The sequence below is a fragment of the Cygnus olor genome, chromosome 23 (assembly GCF_009769625.2).
Source record: "Cygnus olor isolate bCygOlo1 chromosome 23, bCygOlo1.pri.v2, whole genome shotgun sequence".
NCBI classification, from domain to species: domain Eukaryota; kingdom Metazoa; phylum Chordata; class Aves; order Anseriformes; family Anatidae; genus Cygnus; species Cygnus olor.
In genome coordinates this window covers 1,709,571-1,727,606 of record NC_049191.1, presented here as the reverse complement: position 1 = coordinate 1,727,606, position 18,036 = coordinate 1,709,571, and the positions used below count along the sequence as shown (strand labels likewise).

Below are 18,036 nucleotides of genomic sequence, written 5' to 3'. Positions count from 1 at the left end.
TTTAGCATCCCCATACTGGCGTTTTATGGGAGAAGGTGGAAATCCATTTTCAAGTAAGTGCCTTTCTTTTCGAACTGAGATTTAATCTCTGAGCATTTGTGTATGTATATGTGGAGAAAAGAAGCAATTATCTCTGAGTTTTGCCTTTTCCAGTTGCAATGACTTTCTACCTACTTGGTTTTCTCTATAAGCAAATCAGCTAAAGATGCTAATGAGGAAAATGTAGTTTCCCTGGTTATCTCTGAAGTGGGAAGCATTAGACCATTTCTGTGCTTAGCTTCAGAAGTTTTTTCTCATTTCCCAGAAGATGAATTCATAAAAACAGCTGATGGTTTGGTTGAGGTTCTTGCTGACAGTTTGCAGGGAGACTAAACCTGTTGTTCGTGGCTGTTATCAGGTGATTTTTTCACAGTAGTAGAGCAGAGGCTTCCCAGCAAAGTTAGACTATTTTTTTTTGTAGGTAGATAGTGAACAGGACCATCAAATCAAGCTCCAGTCTTCCAACAATCAGCAGTCCATGCAATGTGTAGCATGGGCATGAATTTTTTAGTTAAAATAATGTCATTGTATGCTGTTTTCTGAGATCCTCCAGTTTTGGATACTTATGAGCCAGCAAGTCAGCGGGTAGATAGTGCAAAAAGTATTTCATAACCTTCTTACACCTTCACTCCCCTGCCTTCAGGTTTGATTATTCTAGACAGCATCATATTAGTGTGCGTGAATCAGAAGAGGTGACGTGACAAAATGTATAACCTGGCATGAAATGTGTAGTGGGATTAGTGACAACTCTCTGTAAATGCTGGGAGACCATTAAATGTGTTGGGTATCAGGTGGGAAAATAAGGTAACCTGATTTATGTGCTGCTAGTGGGAATATGCAAACAATTTGGTGCTTCTGATACTGGCTGCAAATGCATGACAAATGCAGAAGGAGATTAAACAGTGTGCTACGGTGCATCCTGCTGTCTTAAGCAAATGATTTATGAGCAGACAGAATTTATTGTGGAGAACTCATTTCCTGGGGCTTCGATGACAAAGCAACACAAACTATTTAAGTCATGCATTTGCTTATTGCAATGGATTCTTAATTTGTGACTGTGCCTTCATGATAACAGAGCTACCATCTTCATCCTCCTTGTTGTCATTGCATCCCAGCAATTGTTCAGGGTGAGCACGTAGGTCACTGGAGAAACTTTGCAAGACTTCTTGATGCGTGTTCTCAGCTAAAGCCTTCCTAAGCAAGGTATCCTCGGCCTTGCTCTATTTGTTTAGGTTATTGCTGATGATCTGAGATACTTAAAACAATTGCTCTTGAGCCTGAGAACCTCTAGTACTGTAACTGGATGGGTAACTGTGGCACAGTCATCTGTCTGTGTGTATGCTCTGAACTTGGTGTCTGCTTCCACGCTGTGTGGTTGTCTGGGTATCTGTGATGAGTGCATACTGAAGACCTCTTTCTGTCTTTTCTGCCACACCTTGTAGTGCTCAAATCATGTTTGTAGTTACTATCCTTCCCTGACTTTGCATTTTCAAAGTTACAGGACTGTGATACCTGTCAGAGGCTAAGGCAGCTCTCATAACCCGATATAACCCAAGCCATTGCTTTCTTTCAGAGCCACATTTGGTTTCCTTGAAGTCTCAAAGGACAGCAAAATGGGCTTAAGAGGTGTGAGGTGGATAAATGCTACCTAAGGGAAACCATTGTGCTACTTAGATAAAGTTTGTGCTCTGATGGGAGGAACTTGTAAGAGGTATAATATTCGAGCTGAAGTCTACAGTTACCTGTGGCTGAGGAGATTATTAAGTTTACAAATGGGGAACCAGCCCATAATTACAGCTATCACGGGGAGCTGGTGAGTTGTTCAGATATTGCAGTGAAAGTGATGATAAATGTCCGGACAGACGTAGTCGGGGAGCAGGGCATTTCAGTAGTGCTATAACTTCCAAGCATATGGTTGGAATTACTGTTTAAACATACTCATATATAGCAGGGAAAAACACATTATCTGAATTTTATGTGAAATACAGCAGTGGAAAGCCCTGTAACGAAACACTTTATATGGCCAAAACCTGTTTCCTTGCTAAGGAAAGGAAGGGCTGACATCCCCACTGCAGGAGGACAGTGTTCTCAGGGGGCTTCTGCAGCTGCTCAGTAAGTCAAGGAACGAGGTTCCCAGCTGTCCCTCTCCAGCACCTCCCCATCCCTGCAGCCCTCTTCCCACGGGTCTGGGACCTACAACTCCCAAGGTTTCAGCCCTGCACCTTTAGCTGAATGGTTCCTTGCGCCAAACAATACTGTTGTCTCGTGATAGGTATTTATGGCATAAACTGCTATAGGATATATGTCCTTTGTAACCATCTCAGTGAATAAAGGCAAAGTTTTTGCCTTCTCCTAACTATCCTCTGTCAGTTGCTCTGGGAGAGTAATTTCTGAAAACAACTTAACTTCCTGATACGAGTTTAACTGATTGATCCCAGACTTGTTTTCTGGACCCGTCAAGTGGTTTAGAGTTAAACAACACTTAGAGAAATAAAACAGTGCCTAGATTCTGATCACAGCGCATTGTGGAAACCTGGGGGTGGAGGTTTCTGTGCTGAACTGAGGGGTATTTGTTTGGCATTGATTGACTGGAACTCCACAAAGGCTGGCGATAAATAAGGGCATGTGCTTGCGTGTGTGTGTGTGTATGTTCAAATGGAGGGGCCATAATCTGAGTTGTGCTGTCTCAGGGTATTTTGGAATCCTCCAGAGACTTGGTCCATTGTTCTGACTGTCATTACAGGGTACTCCACTAGTTTATGGAGGGGTTTACGTGATCATTAACTTTATTTGTATTACAGCCCCGCTTAAAGCAGTAGTCATGCATAGTGCTCCGTTGTACAGAGGCAGAAGGCATGTCCCAAAGCACTTCCAATTGAAATTACATTAATTTGTGTGTTTTCTCCTCTGGCTTTGGAGCAGATGTTATGCTTCTTTCCCTTCTTGTTCACTTGGAAACCTCAGCCACAGCCCTTTTCTCCTCACCGAGCTGCTCACAGTTGCTGTGGCTTGCAGTGACCCCGCTATCAGCATGCCTGCTGGTGCTGGAGGTCTGCGGTGCCTTGTTGAGGGCCTTGCATTCACCCTGTCCCCACTGAGCACCAACACGATCCTTCGTTGTTGAGAGTTGTCTCCAAGTTCCCTGCACTAGCAGTTTGGCAGAGCTCAGGATCCCCTGTCCTTGCACACAGATGTACAGCACTAACACAGTCGTCTTCAGAGAAAATGGGGTTTTCTGCATTTTTCCAGTCTTTCTGAACATCTGATTTTCTTTAACAGCAGTATAAAATCTATCTCCTCCTTACTAGTAATTACTTCTTTTGTTAATCCCATATTTGCATGCTATACCTGCTGAATAATCTTAGCTCCTCTTTGCAAAGACTGCAGATCTTACTTTTGAGCTGAGTAGCTAGCCTGTTGTGCACCCTGTCTGGTACTAACATTCGGGATTTGTAGCCAGCAGTGCAAATGCAGTAGATGTTTTCCCAGCAATGTGCTGAACAGAACCATGTAATTCTGTATCTCTTGACAAGTTTTTCATTTAGTTCAAAATTAAATCGTTAGTCGGTCATTATTCCCATTTCCTTTTCCTATATTCTTGTAGATGCAGATGTTTCCAGTGGAATTTAAAGAAATACAGGAACTGTATTAATTTATAATTACAAGCTGTTTTGTGGTTTTTGTTGTTGGTTGGTTTTTTTTGTTGGTTTGTTTTTTCAGTTGATGCTTTTTATGAAGATAGAAAGTTCCTGAAATTATGGCAGAGGGATGCTCTAATCATCTCTGCCAAGCAAACTGGAATATGGAATGGGTAGGCAACCTTCCCCTACCAAAACACGTTCACCCTCACTTCAGCAAAGCAGCCGGTCACGTTCTGGGCTTACGCAGCTGGAAGCCTGCCCAGGAAAGGGCTTGTAGTCTGCTGAGGCCACTTCCAGGGCTGAGGTGGCTTGTGCGTTTGTGCAAGAGATGTGTCCTTCAGGACCTGGCAACGCCTTCTGCTCACCGTTGACCCGAGTTGAGTTCAAAGCAGCAAATCAGTGGTGAAATACTCCTTATCTCCAGCCTGTTCCCCTGAGCCACTGAGACCCTTTCTTTATCCAGCAGTAGGTGAAGCAAATTAAATGAAGGCAGGATTACCATGATCTCTGTATACATGTGGGATTTGTAGCTTTTGTTAAGAACCTTGTTTCACGTTTGCAGCCATGTAAGACCATTCCGTTCTCAAAATTAAGCAGGGCATTTTCCCTTGAAGTCCTAGTTCTGCACTGCAGTTCCAGTTTATCAGAGCGTTGAGATGTAAATGTTTGCTTAAGGAGACATACATGTTTAAGTGCTGTGCTGGGCAGGAATGCACTTAATCACAGTGAATTACATACTGATTGGCCCCCATACTCCCCAGCCATGTTTTTGGTGTAGCCTATATGAGAATTTTCTTTTTGTTTTCCTTTTCTGTGACTTTAACCTGGGGGCTGCTATTTTTCTGCCTTGCAAGTTGTGCCAGACAAGCTGCATGTCTTCCAGCACGACACTGCTCAGTTCGGTTGCTCTGTTTCCCTTGTGTCGATACTGAAGGAAACTGAGGTCCACCTGGGTCAGCCTGGAGCCTGCTTTCTCCTCACTTGGTCACTGAGTTCTGCCCAGGTACTTGTGCAGTCATTCTACTTTAGTGAGAAAGATGCAGAAAGACCAGAAGGTACGAGGTGGGGTTGCCACATTGGGACGGAGGTGTTCCAGCAGACACGGGCAGCTCTCACAGCTGCAGCAGGGACGCTCCGGCTGCAGAGAGCCCGCGCGTGGTGAGCGCCGGCGTCAGGCCCCTGGCAGAAGCGTCAGGCCCCAGCACTGAGCACGCAGGCACCAGCGGTGCCCCCGGCTGCGCTCTCAGCGCTGATGAGGAGGTTGCACGTTACTGGGCTGTCTCCATGCTTGTTATTTTACTGCTTGAATCAGTTGAATTGTTACTCTGATAGGGTTTCATGCTGGTGTAAATGAACTGTCCTGTGCCAAGGCATCTGTCCATATTCCTGGCTGCCGTGGCTCAGCACGATGCGTTGACTCTTCATGTGAGGCCGAATCTGAAGTGCTGCTTGCTGATTTTATCAGACAAGGAGGCTGTTTCTATCTCTTTCCTTTTTTTCTATACCCAGAAAACAGGAATGGGGCGTGGATTATGTTACTGTCTTTAATTTGGTCTGCAGAGAAGTTTCCTTATGCCTGACTTGCTTTATGTTAATATCGGTGTTTGATCAAGCTGCAGTGGGACATTTCTGATTTGCAGGCAGAGGTGATGTGTGCAAGTTTATCTTTGAGGCTCTTTCTACTGCTTCCCACAGCCAGTGCTTCACATGTGGCTGAACCTGCCTGCACACCCTCTGCTGCACCTAATTGCAGCTACTGTCACCCCTCTTGCAGTCGCGTGCTTGTGGGAGCCTCGCACTTGTTGTTTTACAGCAGTCAGCCTTCAGCACCAGATGTGCAGAGAAGTGGGACTTCTGGAGAGAGAGAGACTCAAGTCCTGGCCTGCTGCACAAGCAGCTTCCAGCCTGCAGAAGACAAATGTGTAGCAACAGTTGTCTGGCAGCTTCTAGTGCTGCAGCAGAGGAAGGATCCTCTGCTAAACTGTGAAGGAGCAAAAAGAAAAAGGTGCGTAACAGGACTGCTACCAACACTCCTAGTGCTAGACTGCTTCGAGGGTTTTGCCAAAAAGTCCCAATTCAGCTTCATCTTCTTGTGGACACCACCACTGATTCCCAACAGAGACAGTAGATCTGAACTGCAGTGCGGGGGAGAGTTCCTCTAAAATAATCAGGGGCATACAAGAAAGATCTCGTCATCATGCAGAAGCCTTGGAGCACCTCCTGAATAACAGATGGCTGCAGAAACGCTGGCAGACAAGCAGCCCAACACTGCTGTAGTGGGATCAGCATCTTCCAGTAAGTTTTAAGAAGCTTACGTTATTCCTGGTAACCCAGTCACTGCTCCTGTTTTGAGTGGGTAGGAATGAAACCTGCTTTGGTATTGTAGCTCGCTTCCACATTCACAGAGGCTTCTATTCAGCCTATGTTAAGTTCACGGATGATATTTTCCTCAAATTTATGAAACCCCACCCACTTTCTTTCCTTTTCTTTAACATACCTGCTCTCCCGCCCCCGGTCAGCTGCACGCTGGCAGTGACAGCTACTCCATCAGAGTGAGCTGAAGAGTTTGTTGCTCTGTAATGCAAAAATGTTCTCCCAGTTAATGTTTGCTCCAGACTATTCTCTCACCTCCCACTTGCCCTGCTGGTGCCTCAGGGTTTAAGAAGGAAAACGCATTGTGATGCAGATATGTTTACTGAAAGAGCAGATACAGAAAGAGGAAAATACGAAATGTAAAGTACTTTGCTTCGCAGCTGGAGCCAGTGCCCTGAGCTTCCAGCTCTGTTAGCTATTTGGGACATATGGTTCCCAGAGTGAGGCGTCAGTTATTAACCAGGCTCCTGCTGAGGTCCTGTTTTTCCAGTCCATCACCAAGCTATGCCTAGAGGAGGAATTTACTTAAAAATGGAAAATAAGGCAGAAAGTATGTTACCATCTCCAAGCTCCATCCCAAGTGGTCAGAGACTGTGGGAATGATATCCAAAAGCTGAGAGAGAAGTCGCGATTTTTTGTTGTTTCCATGGAGACTGAACTTAATACAGTGATTCCCTAATTTGTTTTCAGCTCCTGAATCTGGTGCCTTTCCTGTTTCCACCTGCCGCAGGTGTGCGCTCTCCCTAGGATCCACCCTGGATTCTCATGTGCAGGATGAGCAGAGAATGAGGTGTCTGGGGCCATCGGGTGTGCCTCGAAGCAGAAGCGAGATGATCTGAGGAGGCAGGATCTTTGGAAGGCAAAGAGAAGCAAGCTGTGCTTACACTGACCAGACAAATGCAGAAATTGCTCCAGGCTGAAAGCACAGAAACAAGCAGCTGTGCTGGAGAATAAATTGTCGGATAGCTTCTGTGTTCGGCTCAGCCATGAGCATTGCGCACAGGGAGCATGGGGCAGCGTCCTCTCGCCACAGCCATGTGTCCCACTTGGCTTTCTAAGACAAGAAACAAGGAGCTGTTCCTCCCCTGTCTTCCTACCCTAAATGAAGGCAGAATATTGATAATGTTTGTGATGAATAAACATCTTTTACTCGTCTGTTAATGACGTGGGTCTCATTGGCTTTCTCAGGTACTCTACTGTTTCTACTAGGTTTTGCTGTGACTTATTCTGCTGTATCTAATAAAGGCATTTTTCTAATTGCTTTTGCATTACTTCATCAGTAATAATTGATAAAGGTCAGTACAAATTTGAACCTCTGCTATGCACATAATGAAATGTCCTCTCATAAAGCATAAGTGTAACCATAATAAATATTAATTTAACTCTCTTAGCTCAAGGCCTCGGAGTCACAGATATTCCTAATTCAGCGGTCCTGACGGACGGGCTGCAGGCATCAGGGCTGCCCTCTGTCTGTCTGCTGGTTGAGATGACTGCTTGCTCCTTGGGGGCACTTTGCTCCTGCCTGTCTCGGATGCGCAAAACAGCATGAGACAGGTAATGCTCAGCTGTCTTCCACCTTTCCTGGGTACTATCATCTTTGTTCTGATAGCACATTTCACTGTCCTTGACGTGTTGTTAAACAGCTGCTGCTTCAATCTGAGCGTCCGGCAAAGCGCTTCTGATAAGGCAGGGAGCTTGGAGTGGGATCACAGCGCCAGCTCTGTCCAGAGCAGCCCCAGCCAAAAAAAACAACTCTCAAACTGAAGAAAAACCTGTTTTGCTTAAAAAGATAAATCTAGAAAATCTTCATATTGCAGACATGATAGCGAACCTGGTGCATCAGTTGTCGCTTCCCGGGGTGGACGTGCCCCTGACCTGCCAGCAGGATGGTGACCCTCGGGGAGGCAAAGCTGAGTGCCCCCCATGGGGAGCTCGTATGCTGGTGTCCTGCCACAGCTGTGGCCTCCATCCTGCAGCCCATGACTTGGCTGTCTCCTACGCTTTTATTTTGTTTCATGGAAAATCAAAGTTATAGTTCCCTGCAGTGCAGACTTTGGGGGGTTTGGGCTGTTATTTAATCTGTCATTTTAAATTATCTAACAAAGGTTAATTTCATATTCTCCCCTCACTCTGCTTTTCTCTCTTTTGTCAGCAAGTTCTTTGTTGTTGTTATTTCCTGAAGTGAGCCACCAGCACTGGGCCATAATAGCTGCGCCAGCAACCGTACCTCTCTGTTGCTGGCTATGTAATGCTGTAGGTCTTGTGTGAATGCTAATTTACCTCTTTGGATCTGAAAAACTATAGGAGATATGTAGCACCTGTGCGGAGTTCCTACTGCTAAGATGTTTCTCTGTGTGTGAATGCATTTATTTTCAATAAGGATTCGTAGGCAGGTTATACCGAGTTTACGCTGACAGAAATATTTGACAGCATCCCTTGATATTTCAGCAACTAGTAAAGAACCTAAATCCTGAGGATATTTTGCAGTTTTTCTCTTTAATCTGTTCTCTTTGTTGCTGAGAGCAGGAAATGGATTGTGTAGCTCTTAGCCTTGATAACGTCATGGTAACGTCCATCCTATTTGATCTGAAGCCATTAAGCGTTGAAGGAAGATGGAGGGGAAATAATGGAGGGAGGGTGAGCATTGAACCAAATAATTGTATAAATGCCAAACTAAAACCAGTTTTATTCTCTGTGTGATGTCCTTTTGCCAGGAATTAGTGAGATCTATGTTCTAAGTAATAGATTTTACCCCAAGGGTGTGTGGTGGGGAAGATGATGAGTAAAGCATACATACATAAAGTATCAAAAACATTGAATAGGTACCACTTAAAATGCAGCCTTGCTTTCCCAAATTAATGGACCTTGTCAGCTGAAATACAGTATATATTGAAAACTCTTGAAAGCTAAAATTTGTTTCATATGCACTCTTCCCCACAACTTCATTTTAAGACTGCTTTTAATTATTTCCATGGGAATGGCAGTCCAGTTTGATCCCTCGTTTTGGTGCCGTGCTGGCCCAGCAGAAGTCAGTGATTTATTTGCAATGGGAAGGGGAGGAGCTGCCCCTACACCTGAATGGTAGGTTGCAGCTAGCCAGTGCTTGCTTTGAGGTTTCCAAGCTCCTGGCACTTGGGGAGGACCAGGAAGGGTCTGGGGCTCTTCCTCGTGCCATGCAGCAAAGTTGCCACCAAAACAGCAGCCTTCATTTTTCAGTGCTCCTTTTGGCACAGGTGGAAACAGCTGCCCACGGAGATGGACAAAGGTAAAACTTCTGAAAGGAGTTGTCAGTTTATTGCCAGATTGTATAAATATTTAATCCAGGATGGGAATAGTCTGAAGGCGAGGAATTCAGAGTGCACTGAGGCTGCCTGGGTGCAGCTGCATCTGTTGGGGAGCATGGATGAAAATTGCATTTAGCAAACTGAAAGGTGTATTCAGATAATATCTATAAAGCAGAGGCTTTCAAGCAACTCAGAGAAATCTGTACTGCACTCAAAAGTGTATCTGCAGTTCATGCAGTACACTAAAATGTTTGGGTACAGGTAGCAGAGGAGCCTGGAGCTCAGCATGGGCTAACAGCTGATTCAATTCAGATCCTCAGGTCCTGTAGGTTGTGCTGAGTTGTGGCTGTAATGGAAGACATTGTTCCTTCTAAAGCTAACTTTTTTATTTTGTACTGGCTGCAGTTACATATTGGATTCTCTTGCAGGATTTCTCATGGGGATATGCAGGAGAATTCACCTGCGATATACTGAATCCCCACCTGGCTGAGTGACATTTTCTTCCTGCAGAAAAAGAAAGCCATATTCCATCGTGCATGGCACAAAGCCTGTACAAACGTGAGGGGCAGCATTGTGCTAGACTGGAGAATTGCAAGTCAGCCAAAAGTAGGGACTGGAGACCACTTTGAAGCAACTTCTTCCCCATGCAAATAAATCACTGACATCCAGCAGTGAATGGAGCACTGAGCCCTTCCTTTCTTTAATTTTTTCTGAGAAGCCAAGCACTTGGGGATTTGCAGGAATCACCCAGCTCAAGGGACAAGGAGGGGGGGGGAAACATGACAGCAGCTTGTAGGAGCACTGTGCTGCATGATTGATGGTGATTTCTCATTGCAGTTTCCTGCTTTTTCAACTTCACCACCCCGTCCGGGATTGTGCTGTCACCAAATTACCCTGAAGAATATGGAAGCAGCTTGCACTGTGTTTGGTTAATTATAGCTAAACCAGAGAGCCGAATTCACTTGGCTTTCAATGATTTTGATGTGGAGCCTCAGTTTGATTTCCTAGCCGTGAAGGATGGTGGGACTGCTGAGTCGCCGGTGCTGGGGACCTTCTCAGGAAACCAGATCCCTTCCTCTCTGACCAGCAGCGGTCACGTAGCCAGGCTGGAGTTCCAGACTGACCACTCCATGGAGAAGAGAGGCTTCAACATAACCTTCACTAGTAAGATCAATCCTTCCTTCTTGTTTTCATTTTAAGCTCCAAATTCTTGTTGGGTACCTGTTGGCAAGAGTGATCTTACTGAAGTCATTGCAAATCCAGAGTGAGTCTGAAAACTGGGGGATTGGAAATGGGATACATCTGATTTGCAGTTGGGTAATAGAGGATTGGCTTTCAAGCGTGGAGTTGCATGCAGATGTTCTTTCTGGCCATGTAGTTTAGCGTTACCCAGCGGTGCAAGAAACAGTTTGGCCCTGGATTATCTGTCCATGGAGCATCCAGGGGTTTTGTTCCACCCATCAGTCCCCAGCTTGCTGTGGGCTTCAACTTCCCTCTTTGTGTCTGCATTCTGCTCGCTGAGGTGAGACGATGCTTTGTGGACAGCCTGATGCAGCTGCTAGATCTCAGATAGCTGTGTTCATCAGTCAATACTACCATCATTTGCTGACTCCTGTAGGTATGTAGGACTTCAAACACCAAAGGAAACATGTTGCAAAGTCTTATAATGCAAAGCATTGAAACTTCCATGGATATATTTGGCTTCACGTAAGTCCAGTCTTCAAATCTCAAATGAATGCTACGGTAATTTTATCCTCGTATTGTCCTGTAATTTTCTAAAGAGCATTATTAAACCTATTCAGCAGAACTGATAAATGACTTTGTTACAATAGCCTTTAGTGGCACAGCTAAATTAATAGCCCTTCTAGCTATGATTGCAAATCCTCTATTTAAAAAAAAATAAAAATCGGAGTTCTTAAGAAATCATTTGCCACACTACGGCAAGCTCATCAGATGATGTATCGTGTGTGGCAGTATCACATACCTAAGATTGAGTCCTTGATGCTGTTGAGTTAGGAGATAGCTCATACAGAAAGCCAGTGGTGCAGTAGGCATTTCTGAATGCTTCATGCCTATCCTGGGAGTTGTGGCCTCGTACGAAGCCATTTTAAAGCTAAATTATTATTATATTTTACTGTTGTAAATGACTCTTAAGTGTACGAGTTAATCTGTTCTGTTTGAACTGCCAAAAGGGAGCTCCTGACTCTTTATCCGACACCTTGCCGTTCATTTCGTTTAGGTTTGAGGCAGGAGACAACACATTGCTACAAGATCCAAGAGCACAAGGAACAGATTCAGCCTGTGTTTTCCCCTTTAGCAGTGTCTAGTAACAAGTTATTGTACCAGTAAGGATGCTTTGTAGGAAATCCAGAACTCTTCTGAGTTTGGTCAAGTGCGTTAAGGAACCTAAAAGCATGTGGGTATAATTAAACTGGAGGCTTTAATCTTTTATATGCTGTTCATCTCGGAAGACCACCTTGTAGCATATGAAGATGTAGTACTTAATTATGCACTTAATGGGAAATTAAGTCTGTAGACTTATTTTCTGATTGGTTGGCTGGCCTAGTTTTTAACTGCATGGAAAGGGCAGTCCTTTAAGGAGAGCTATGTATCTGTTCAATTCCATATTTAACTTTGGAACACCTAGAAAGGTAATTGCTTTGTGTCCTTCGTTTTATCCTAGTAATGATGATAAGTAAGGTTGGGGACTATATGGCAGTCAATCACAGAACATGCTTTTCTCATTAATGGTTAGCTTATGTCCTTCTATCTAGATGCATGAACCGTGGTGTTTTTAGAGTTGTTCTTTTTAATCTGACTCTATTTTCTATTTGTGTTTTTCCATATGTGAACGACTGCTAAAATTGGTTTGGTTAGCAGCTTAGACAAGAGGTTGTAACGTGATTTCTGCCATGGGCTGACTTGTCTGTGTGGAACTCAGTGGCCTTGCTGGGATGATAGTGGGTCAGATTCAAGTTCGAGTTGGTTTGTCTTCCCTGTGAGAAGGGTAGGCTGACCGGGGGCAAGATCGTGTGTTAATTGCCATCATAGAAAGGATGTGAAAATGTAGTTTAATTCCTAACCTTGTGGTCTGCCTGATTATTATATTAGAGTTAAGGGAAACAAATCATTTATTGTCCTCTTCTCGTTCCCTTTTAGCATTTAGGCATAACGAGTGCCCTGACCCTGGCGTGCCTGTGAACGGAAAGCGATTTGGTGACAGCCTCCAGCTTGGCAGCTCTGTGTCGTTCCTTTGTGATGAGGGCTTCATTAGGACCCATGGCTCAGAAACCATCACCTGCATCTTGAAGGAGGGAAACGTGGTCTGGAACAATGCAGTGCTCAGATGCGAAGGTAAATTTTGGTGTCCTTCCTACTAGTCTGCTTGTGCACCCAGGACAGAGAATCATCCCCTAACATTTGCAGCCTTTGGGGAAAAGGGTCAGTAGTTCTGCCTATCAAGGTCCCAGTCATATAATCCAAATCTTCTAGTTTCAATATCGCCCAAGAGGTAGATTTCTGTTGATGTGAAAGGGTGCTTGGTTAGATTTGAAGTGTAATTCCATAGCAAGGGTATACAATGATGGCTTTGCTGGAGTCCTCTGCCATCATGCAGGGAGAGGCATTTGTTTTTAAGACCTGAAGGACTATTGGGCTTTTGTTCTAACCCTCAGCTTCTCAGTTATGGGCAGGATTTTGTATAGCTCTGGAAGGTACTGTCTGCACAGAAGAGTTTGCTGAGGAGGAAGTGCTAGTCCAACAAACACTGAGCACTGAACTCAGTTTATTTATAATTCTTTTTTTTTTTGTAAAAGGAACAATGAGAATTATTTACAGAGCTCATGTTAAACAAGCATTTTTCTAATAACGGCAATAAATAGAAGGCTTTGATTTACTGATGGCTAAAAGCTTCCCTGCTACTCCTGTCATGAAAGGAATTAAAGAACAGAGCATGGAAGATAGGTGGAGATATGTCTTCTGTCCTGATTTTTGGTGCATGTAAAATACGTTATATAATATTTATATAATGAAAGCAGCAAAAGGTACAGATATTCACTGTGAAAAGAGAACTCATTGCTGCAAACATTCACATGCACACACACACACCTTCAGCGTGTCTTTGTCAGTGTGGTACATCAATCCCTTCTGATTCCAGCAACCAAGAACCAGAAATGTTGTCTACATCTCCGTGCCACAACAACTGTGCTAGCCAGTACAGAAATGGGGGAAATGAATTGAAATGGTTGAATGAAAGACATTAATGCAGATTTCAAAGCTTTTTCGTAGTCCTTTAAAGCTTCTGCTATAGAAAAGAAAGGAAAAAATAGAGCTCATTAGAGGTGAAAAGTCTTCCTCTACCCTCTGTTCTCAGAAAAGTGATGCTCTGCACTGGTATTTACAACACTTTGAATAAAAGAAGTAATACTGAGAAATAATTTCAGTAATTGGTCATGCTTTGTTCAAATGGATGAGCAGCAGAAAGCACACAATCTAGTCCATTGTCTTTGAAATTGAAATAAGAGGCATCAATTGTGTTCAATAACTTTTAAGTAGAAAGAAGCTGGACTTTTTATTTTCTTGTCTAGTTGTTCTTTTGCAAGCAGCTGACAATAAAATGTCTGTAGGTTTGATTGAGGGTTTCTGTTCCTTTCACAAGTGTGAGCATTTAAGTTTATGTATCTCCAAGTGTAAGAGGGAAACATACATTAAATAATATACTTTTATTCAACTTTTGTATTTGAAAGCTTTAACCTTAGATAGCCTTATGCCATTAACTTGGTTTTTTTTCACAGTGGTGATCTCTTTGACTCACGCTTCAGTGTGCACTGGATTCAGTGTACGTTTTGATTAGCCTTATTAAAGTAAGAGGAAGTATATGGATCTAAAATACTGTTCATTGCTTGAAAAAATTAGTGGAAAAGAAAAAGACCTAAAAGAAGAACTGAAAGATGGATAGAAGTCATGACAGGAAATTACATAGCTTTGGGGCAGAAAGGAGCATCTTATTCAAAAATAATTGGTTAAGATCCACTGGAGATCAATTGACTTTTATTTGGCGTCCTTCAGATCAGCAGTGAAGATTTTAGGCCCAGACTTAGGTAGGTATTTAAGATCATATCAAGTATGGCACTTCATAGCCTGTGCAGGGCTTGCACCATGGCTGCCCCTGAGGATAGGCTTCAGCAGCTGCTCTGGGGAAGCTGGGCTGCCCTGGTCTGCGAGGGCTCACCTGGAAGTAAGTTTTTGGGGCCGACAGGCTTGGTCTGCCCCATGGAAGTTCCCTGGAGTGGTGATAGTAATGGGGTCCTGCTGCTGCGGGGAGATGAGCGCCTCCGGCAGTGATAGCTCAGCCGGCTGTGAAGGAATGCCTGGGGGATGAAGCCTGCGAGGTGCCCACAAAGTCCCAGGAACACACACACTTTTCTGTCCTGTCTGATTTTTTTAGAGGACAATGCATTGCAATTTAGGACGATAAGATTTTGTATCTCTGGTCCCTCAGAACCGGTGTCCTTTTTCCAGAAAAGATAATACTCTGCCTTCAGCTTCTGCTGATGGCGCAAGGGACCGCAACGTGGAATAAATGCCACAGTCTTGTGATGTCCCTTATGGTAGAAAAAACATGACTCAATTACCTCAGATATGAAAGATTTTCTGGCACCTGCAGCTACTGAAATCCAAACTGACCTTGCAGTTTTCTCTGGTTTTATATCTAATTATTATTATTATACCCTGTCCGCTTAGAGCCGCTGTACAAGGTCAGGCTGCTGACTTTCCCAGAGATATAGTAGCAGACTGCTACATGTTAAATTTAAACTAAACAGGCAGTTTCTTCCAATCTAGCGATATTTCATCTGCTTCTGATTATTTTTAACACATAAGAAACAATAATGCATGAAAGCTATTGTACGTCAGGACAGTGCTGCCTGGAAGGGACAGGTATATCTGGTCATGCCGCAGCTTCTTACCTGAATTTTTGTCATTTGCTTTCCCCCAGCTCCGTGTGGGGGCCACCTGACATCCCCCAGCGGAACGATCCTGTCCCCTGGCTGGCCTGGCTTCTACAAGGACTCCCTGAGCTGCGCCTGGGTGATAGAGGCCCAGCCGGGCTACCCCATCAAGATCACATTTGACAGGTGCTCACCACGGATTTCTCAGAAGTTTCCTGTCTGCAGATTTAGCGGGTGGTTTTGGTGGTTCTTGCAGAGCTGGGTTGTAGTTGTCCCCAGAGGGAAAGGGGATGAACCGCTCGGCATTAAGTTTGGCAGTGAGGTTCTCTCTTTCTGTTTTTTTATTAACTTTTGACAACATGTGGAGTTTTCATTAACGGCCAAGAAGAAAAAGTAGAAAATGGTGATTTTCCCTTCTTGTTTTGACTAATTCCTGCTAATTTGCAGTGCTGTTTTAGATGCATGTTGAACACATATTCAGAGGCTGAGCTCCCATGTGTGCTCAGTCAGCCAGCAAGAGGCAGCGGTGAGGATCTGGCCCTGACTCAGGAGTGCTGAGTCTCTTGACTTGCCCCAGATTTCACTTTCTGAGGAGGTTACACTTTCTTGAACCCTCATCCATATGTCTGAGAAGTAATTGTTCACATAGCATGTGATGCTTGTTGCTGCAAAAACTGTACCGAATCAGTAGATAAAGCAGGGGAAAGATTAGAAAGAAACTGAAATGCACAGGAGGGGAATGATAAGTTGTTAGTAACATGCTCAGCCAGCCAAAGATCAAGCAGTAGTAATGCACCCATATGTTATCCCATAGCCCGTGCTGCCTTCTAGTCATTAGAGGACATTCAGGATTACAATAAAGAAAAATTAGCAGTGCTGTTTTTTTTCACAGACATATTTTTGCATCCCTTTCAGGTTTAAGACTGAGGTGAATTACGACACCCTGGAGGTGCGAGATGGCCGGTCCTATTCTTCCCCATTGATAGGTGTCTATGATGGGACTCAGGTGCCCCAGTTCCTCATCAGCACCAGCAACTACCTCTACCTCCTCTTCACCACTGACAAAAGCCACTCTGATATAGGCTTTCAGATCCGATATGAAAGTAAGTGCAACTTCTTCATGTAATTACACCCTCTCCAGCCACACAATGGACTCAATCAAAGACCCGTTGGACTTGCTTCTCCCCTTCACCAGGCAGTTAGCACTATTAGTGATTTGAGAATGTGAAGCTATTACAAGTCAAGTAGCACTTTCTGCTTTTTTGACCATCTTGATTGTTTAGAGGTGTTTTTTTTTTTCTATTTTTATTTTAGCATCTACAGAATATTATTAGAAGGAACACAATATATTTTGGAAAGAAACGAAGTTGAGTTTCTCTGCCCATTTCATCCTCTTTCCTTGGGGATAATCAATAGGACTTCAAATGAGCTTATATGAGGAGTAAACTTTCCCCCAGACTAATAACTGCACCTTGCAGCAGGGTCTGCAGCCACTGAGTGGTCTGATGGGAATGGGTTTGTTTGTCACAGCTGTGAAGCTCCAGTCAGACCACTGCTTGGATCCAGGGATCCCTGTAAATGGACAGCGCCATGGGAATGATTTCTACGTGGGAGCACTGGTGACGTTCAGCTGTGATTCAGGCTACACTCTGAGCGACAACGAAGCCCTGGAGTGTGAGCCAAACTTCCAGTGGAGCAGGCCACTGCCAAGCTGTGAGGGTAAGGAGTGCAGAAGATGGCAAACACTTAATTTGCAGATCTGCTACAAAAGCAGAGCAGCAATTAGGAAGTTCACAATGACATTTGATGTATGTGTTTTGTTTTATTTTGATGGGTTGGGCTTTGTTTCGACTGGTTTTGATGGGTTGTTTTGTGTGTGTTTTTTTTTTCAGCTCTATGTGGAGGTTACATTCGTGGTTCCAGTGGTACCATCTTATCCCCAGGCTTTCCTGATTTTTATCCAAATAACTTGAACTGCACATGGACAATAGAAACTTCACATGGAAAAGGTGAGAAATCTTTAGCTTTCAGTGGTTTTAGAGATGAACTTGGCACTGCAGGAGGGTGGTCAGTGGGAGGCCAGTGCTCCATGTGTTTGTCTCCAAGGCAGTGATGATGGGTACCCGTGTAGTCTGGCCAGCTGTCATTCCTGCCACCACTCAAATATTGTCTCTGGACAAGACAAAGGTTTTTGTGATCACGTCTCTTATTCCCCTTAAAACAGAGAGGACTTTTAGAGGGAAAGGTGGGCCTATACCAAACCCCAGATCAGAGAGCCTGTGCCAGGAGCTGTCTTCAGTTTTAGACAGCTTTGTGGCAATACCCTCTGAAAAGGTAGCTAGTATCTGGGTGCCAGTAATGCCACACAGAGGAAGGGAGAGCTGCCACTGCTGCAGTATTATTTGGTACTCGGTAGTGCTTTCGCCCATAGTGTTGTTCATTGTGCCCGGTCGTTATCTGTATAACGTTTTACAGATGAAGAAGCGGAAGCATGTAGTAAATCATGCCCAAACATAGGACAGAATTCAGGCTGTCAGTTTCCAGGTCTGCCCTAGTTCTGCAGCTCTCATTTCCCCCCTAGCTAGGAGTACTGTCAGCCTAAAGGCAGTGCACAGGTATATTTAGTCCAGCCTCCTGTGCAGCACAAGCCAATGTTTTGTCTTGGAGGAAAATCTCAGGGTAATGTATCATTGATGATTAGAGAACAAGTTTTATGGAGAAGGATGGGGGGGATTTTTCTGTTCACCCAGT

General features: G+C 44.2%; 1 protein-coding gene across 10 annotated transcripts in view; it reads left to right on the top strand.

The window, feature by feature from the left end:
* CSMD2 (CUB and Sushi multiple domains 2) overlaps positions 1-18,036 on the top strand; it is a 332,069-nt gene that overhangs the window by 202,158 nt on the left and 111,875 nt on the right. For all 10 annotated transcript variants that reach the window (XM_040534773.1, XM_040534777.1, XM_040534774.1 and 7 more), the window contains 6 exons: positions 10,175-10,501; positions 12,497-12,691; positions 15,333-15,471; positions 16,201-16,388; positions 16,816-17,004; positions 17,178-17,294. In XM_040534773.1, coding sequence (XP_040390707.1) covers positions 10,175-10,501; positions 12,497-12,691; positions 15,333-15,471; positions 16,201-16,388; positions 16,816-17,004; positions 17,178-17,294 — 1,155 coding nt within the window. The remainder of the gene's footprint in view (positions 1-10,174; positions 10,502-12,496; positions 12,692-15,332; positions 15,472-16,200; positions 16,389-16,815; positions 17,005-17,177; positions 17,295-18,036) is intronic.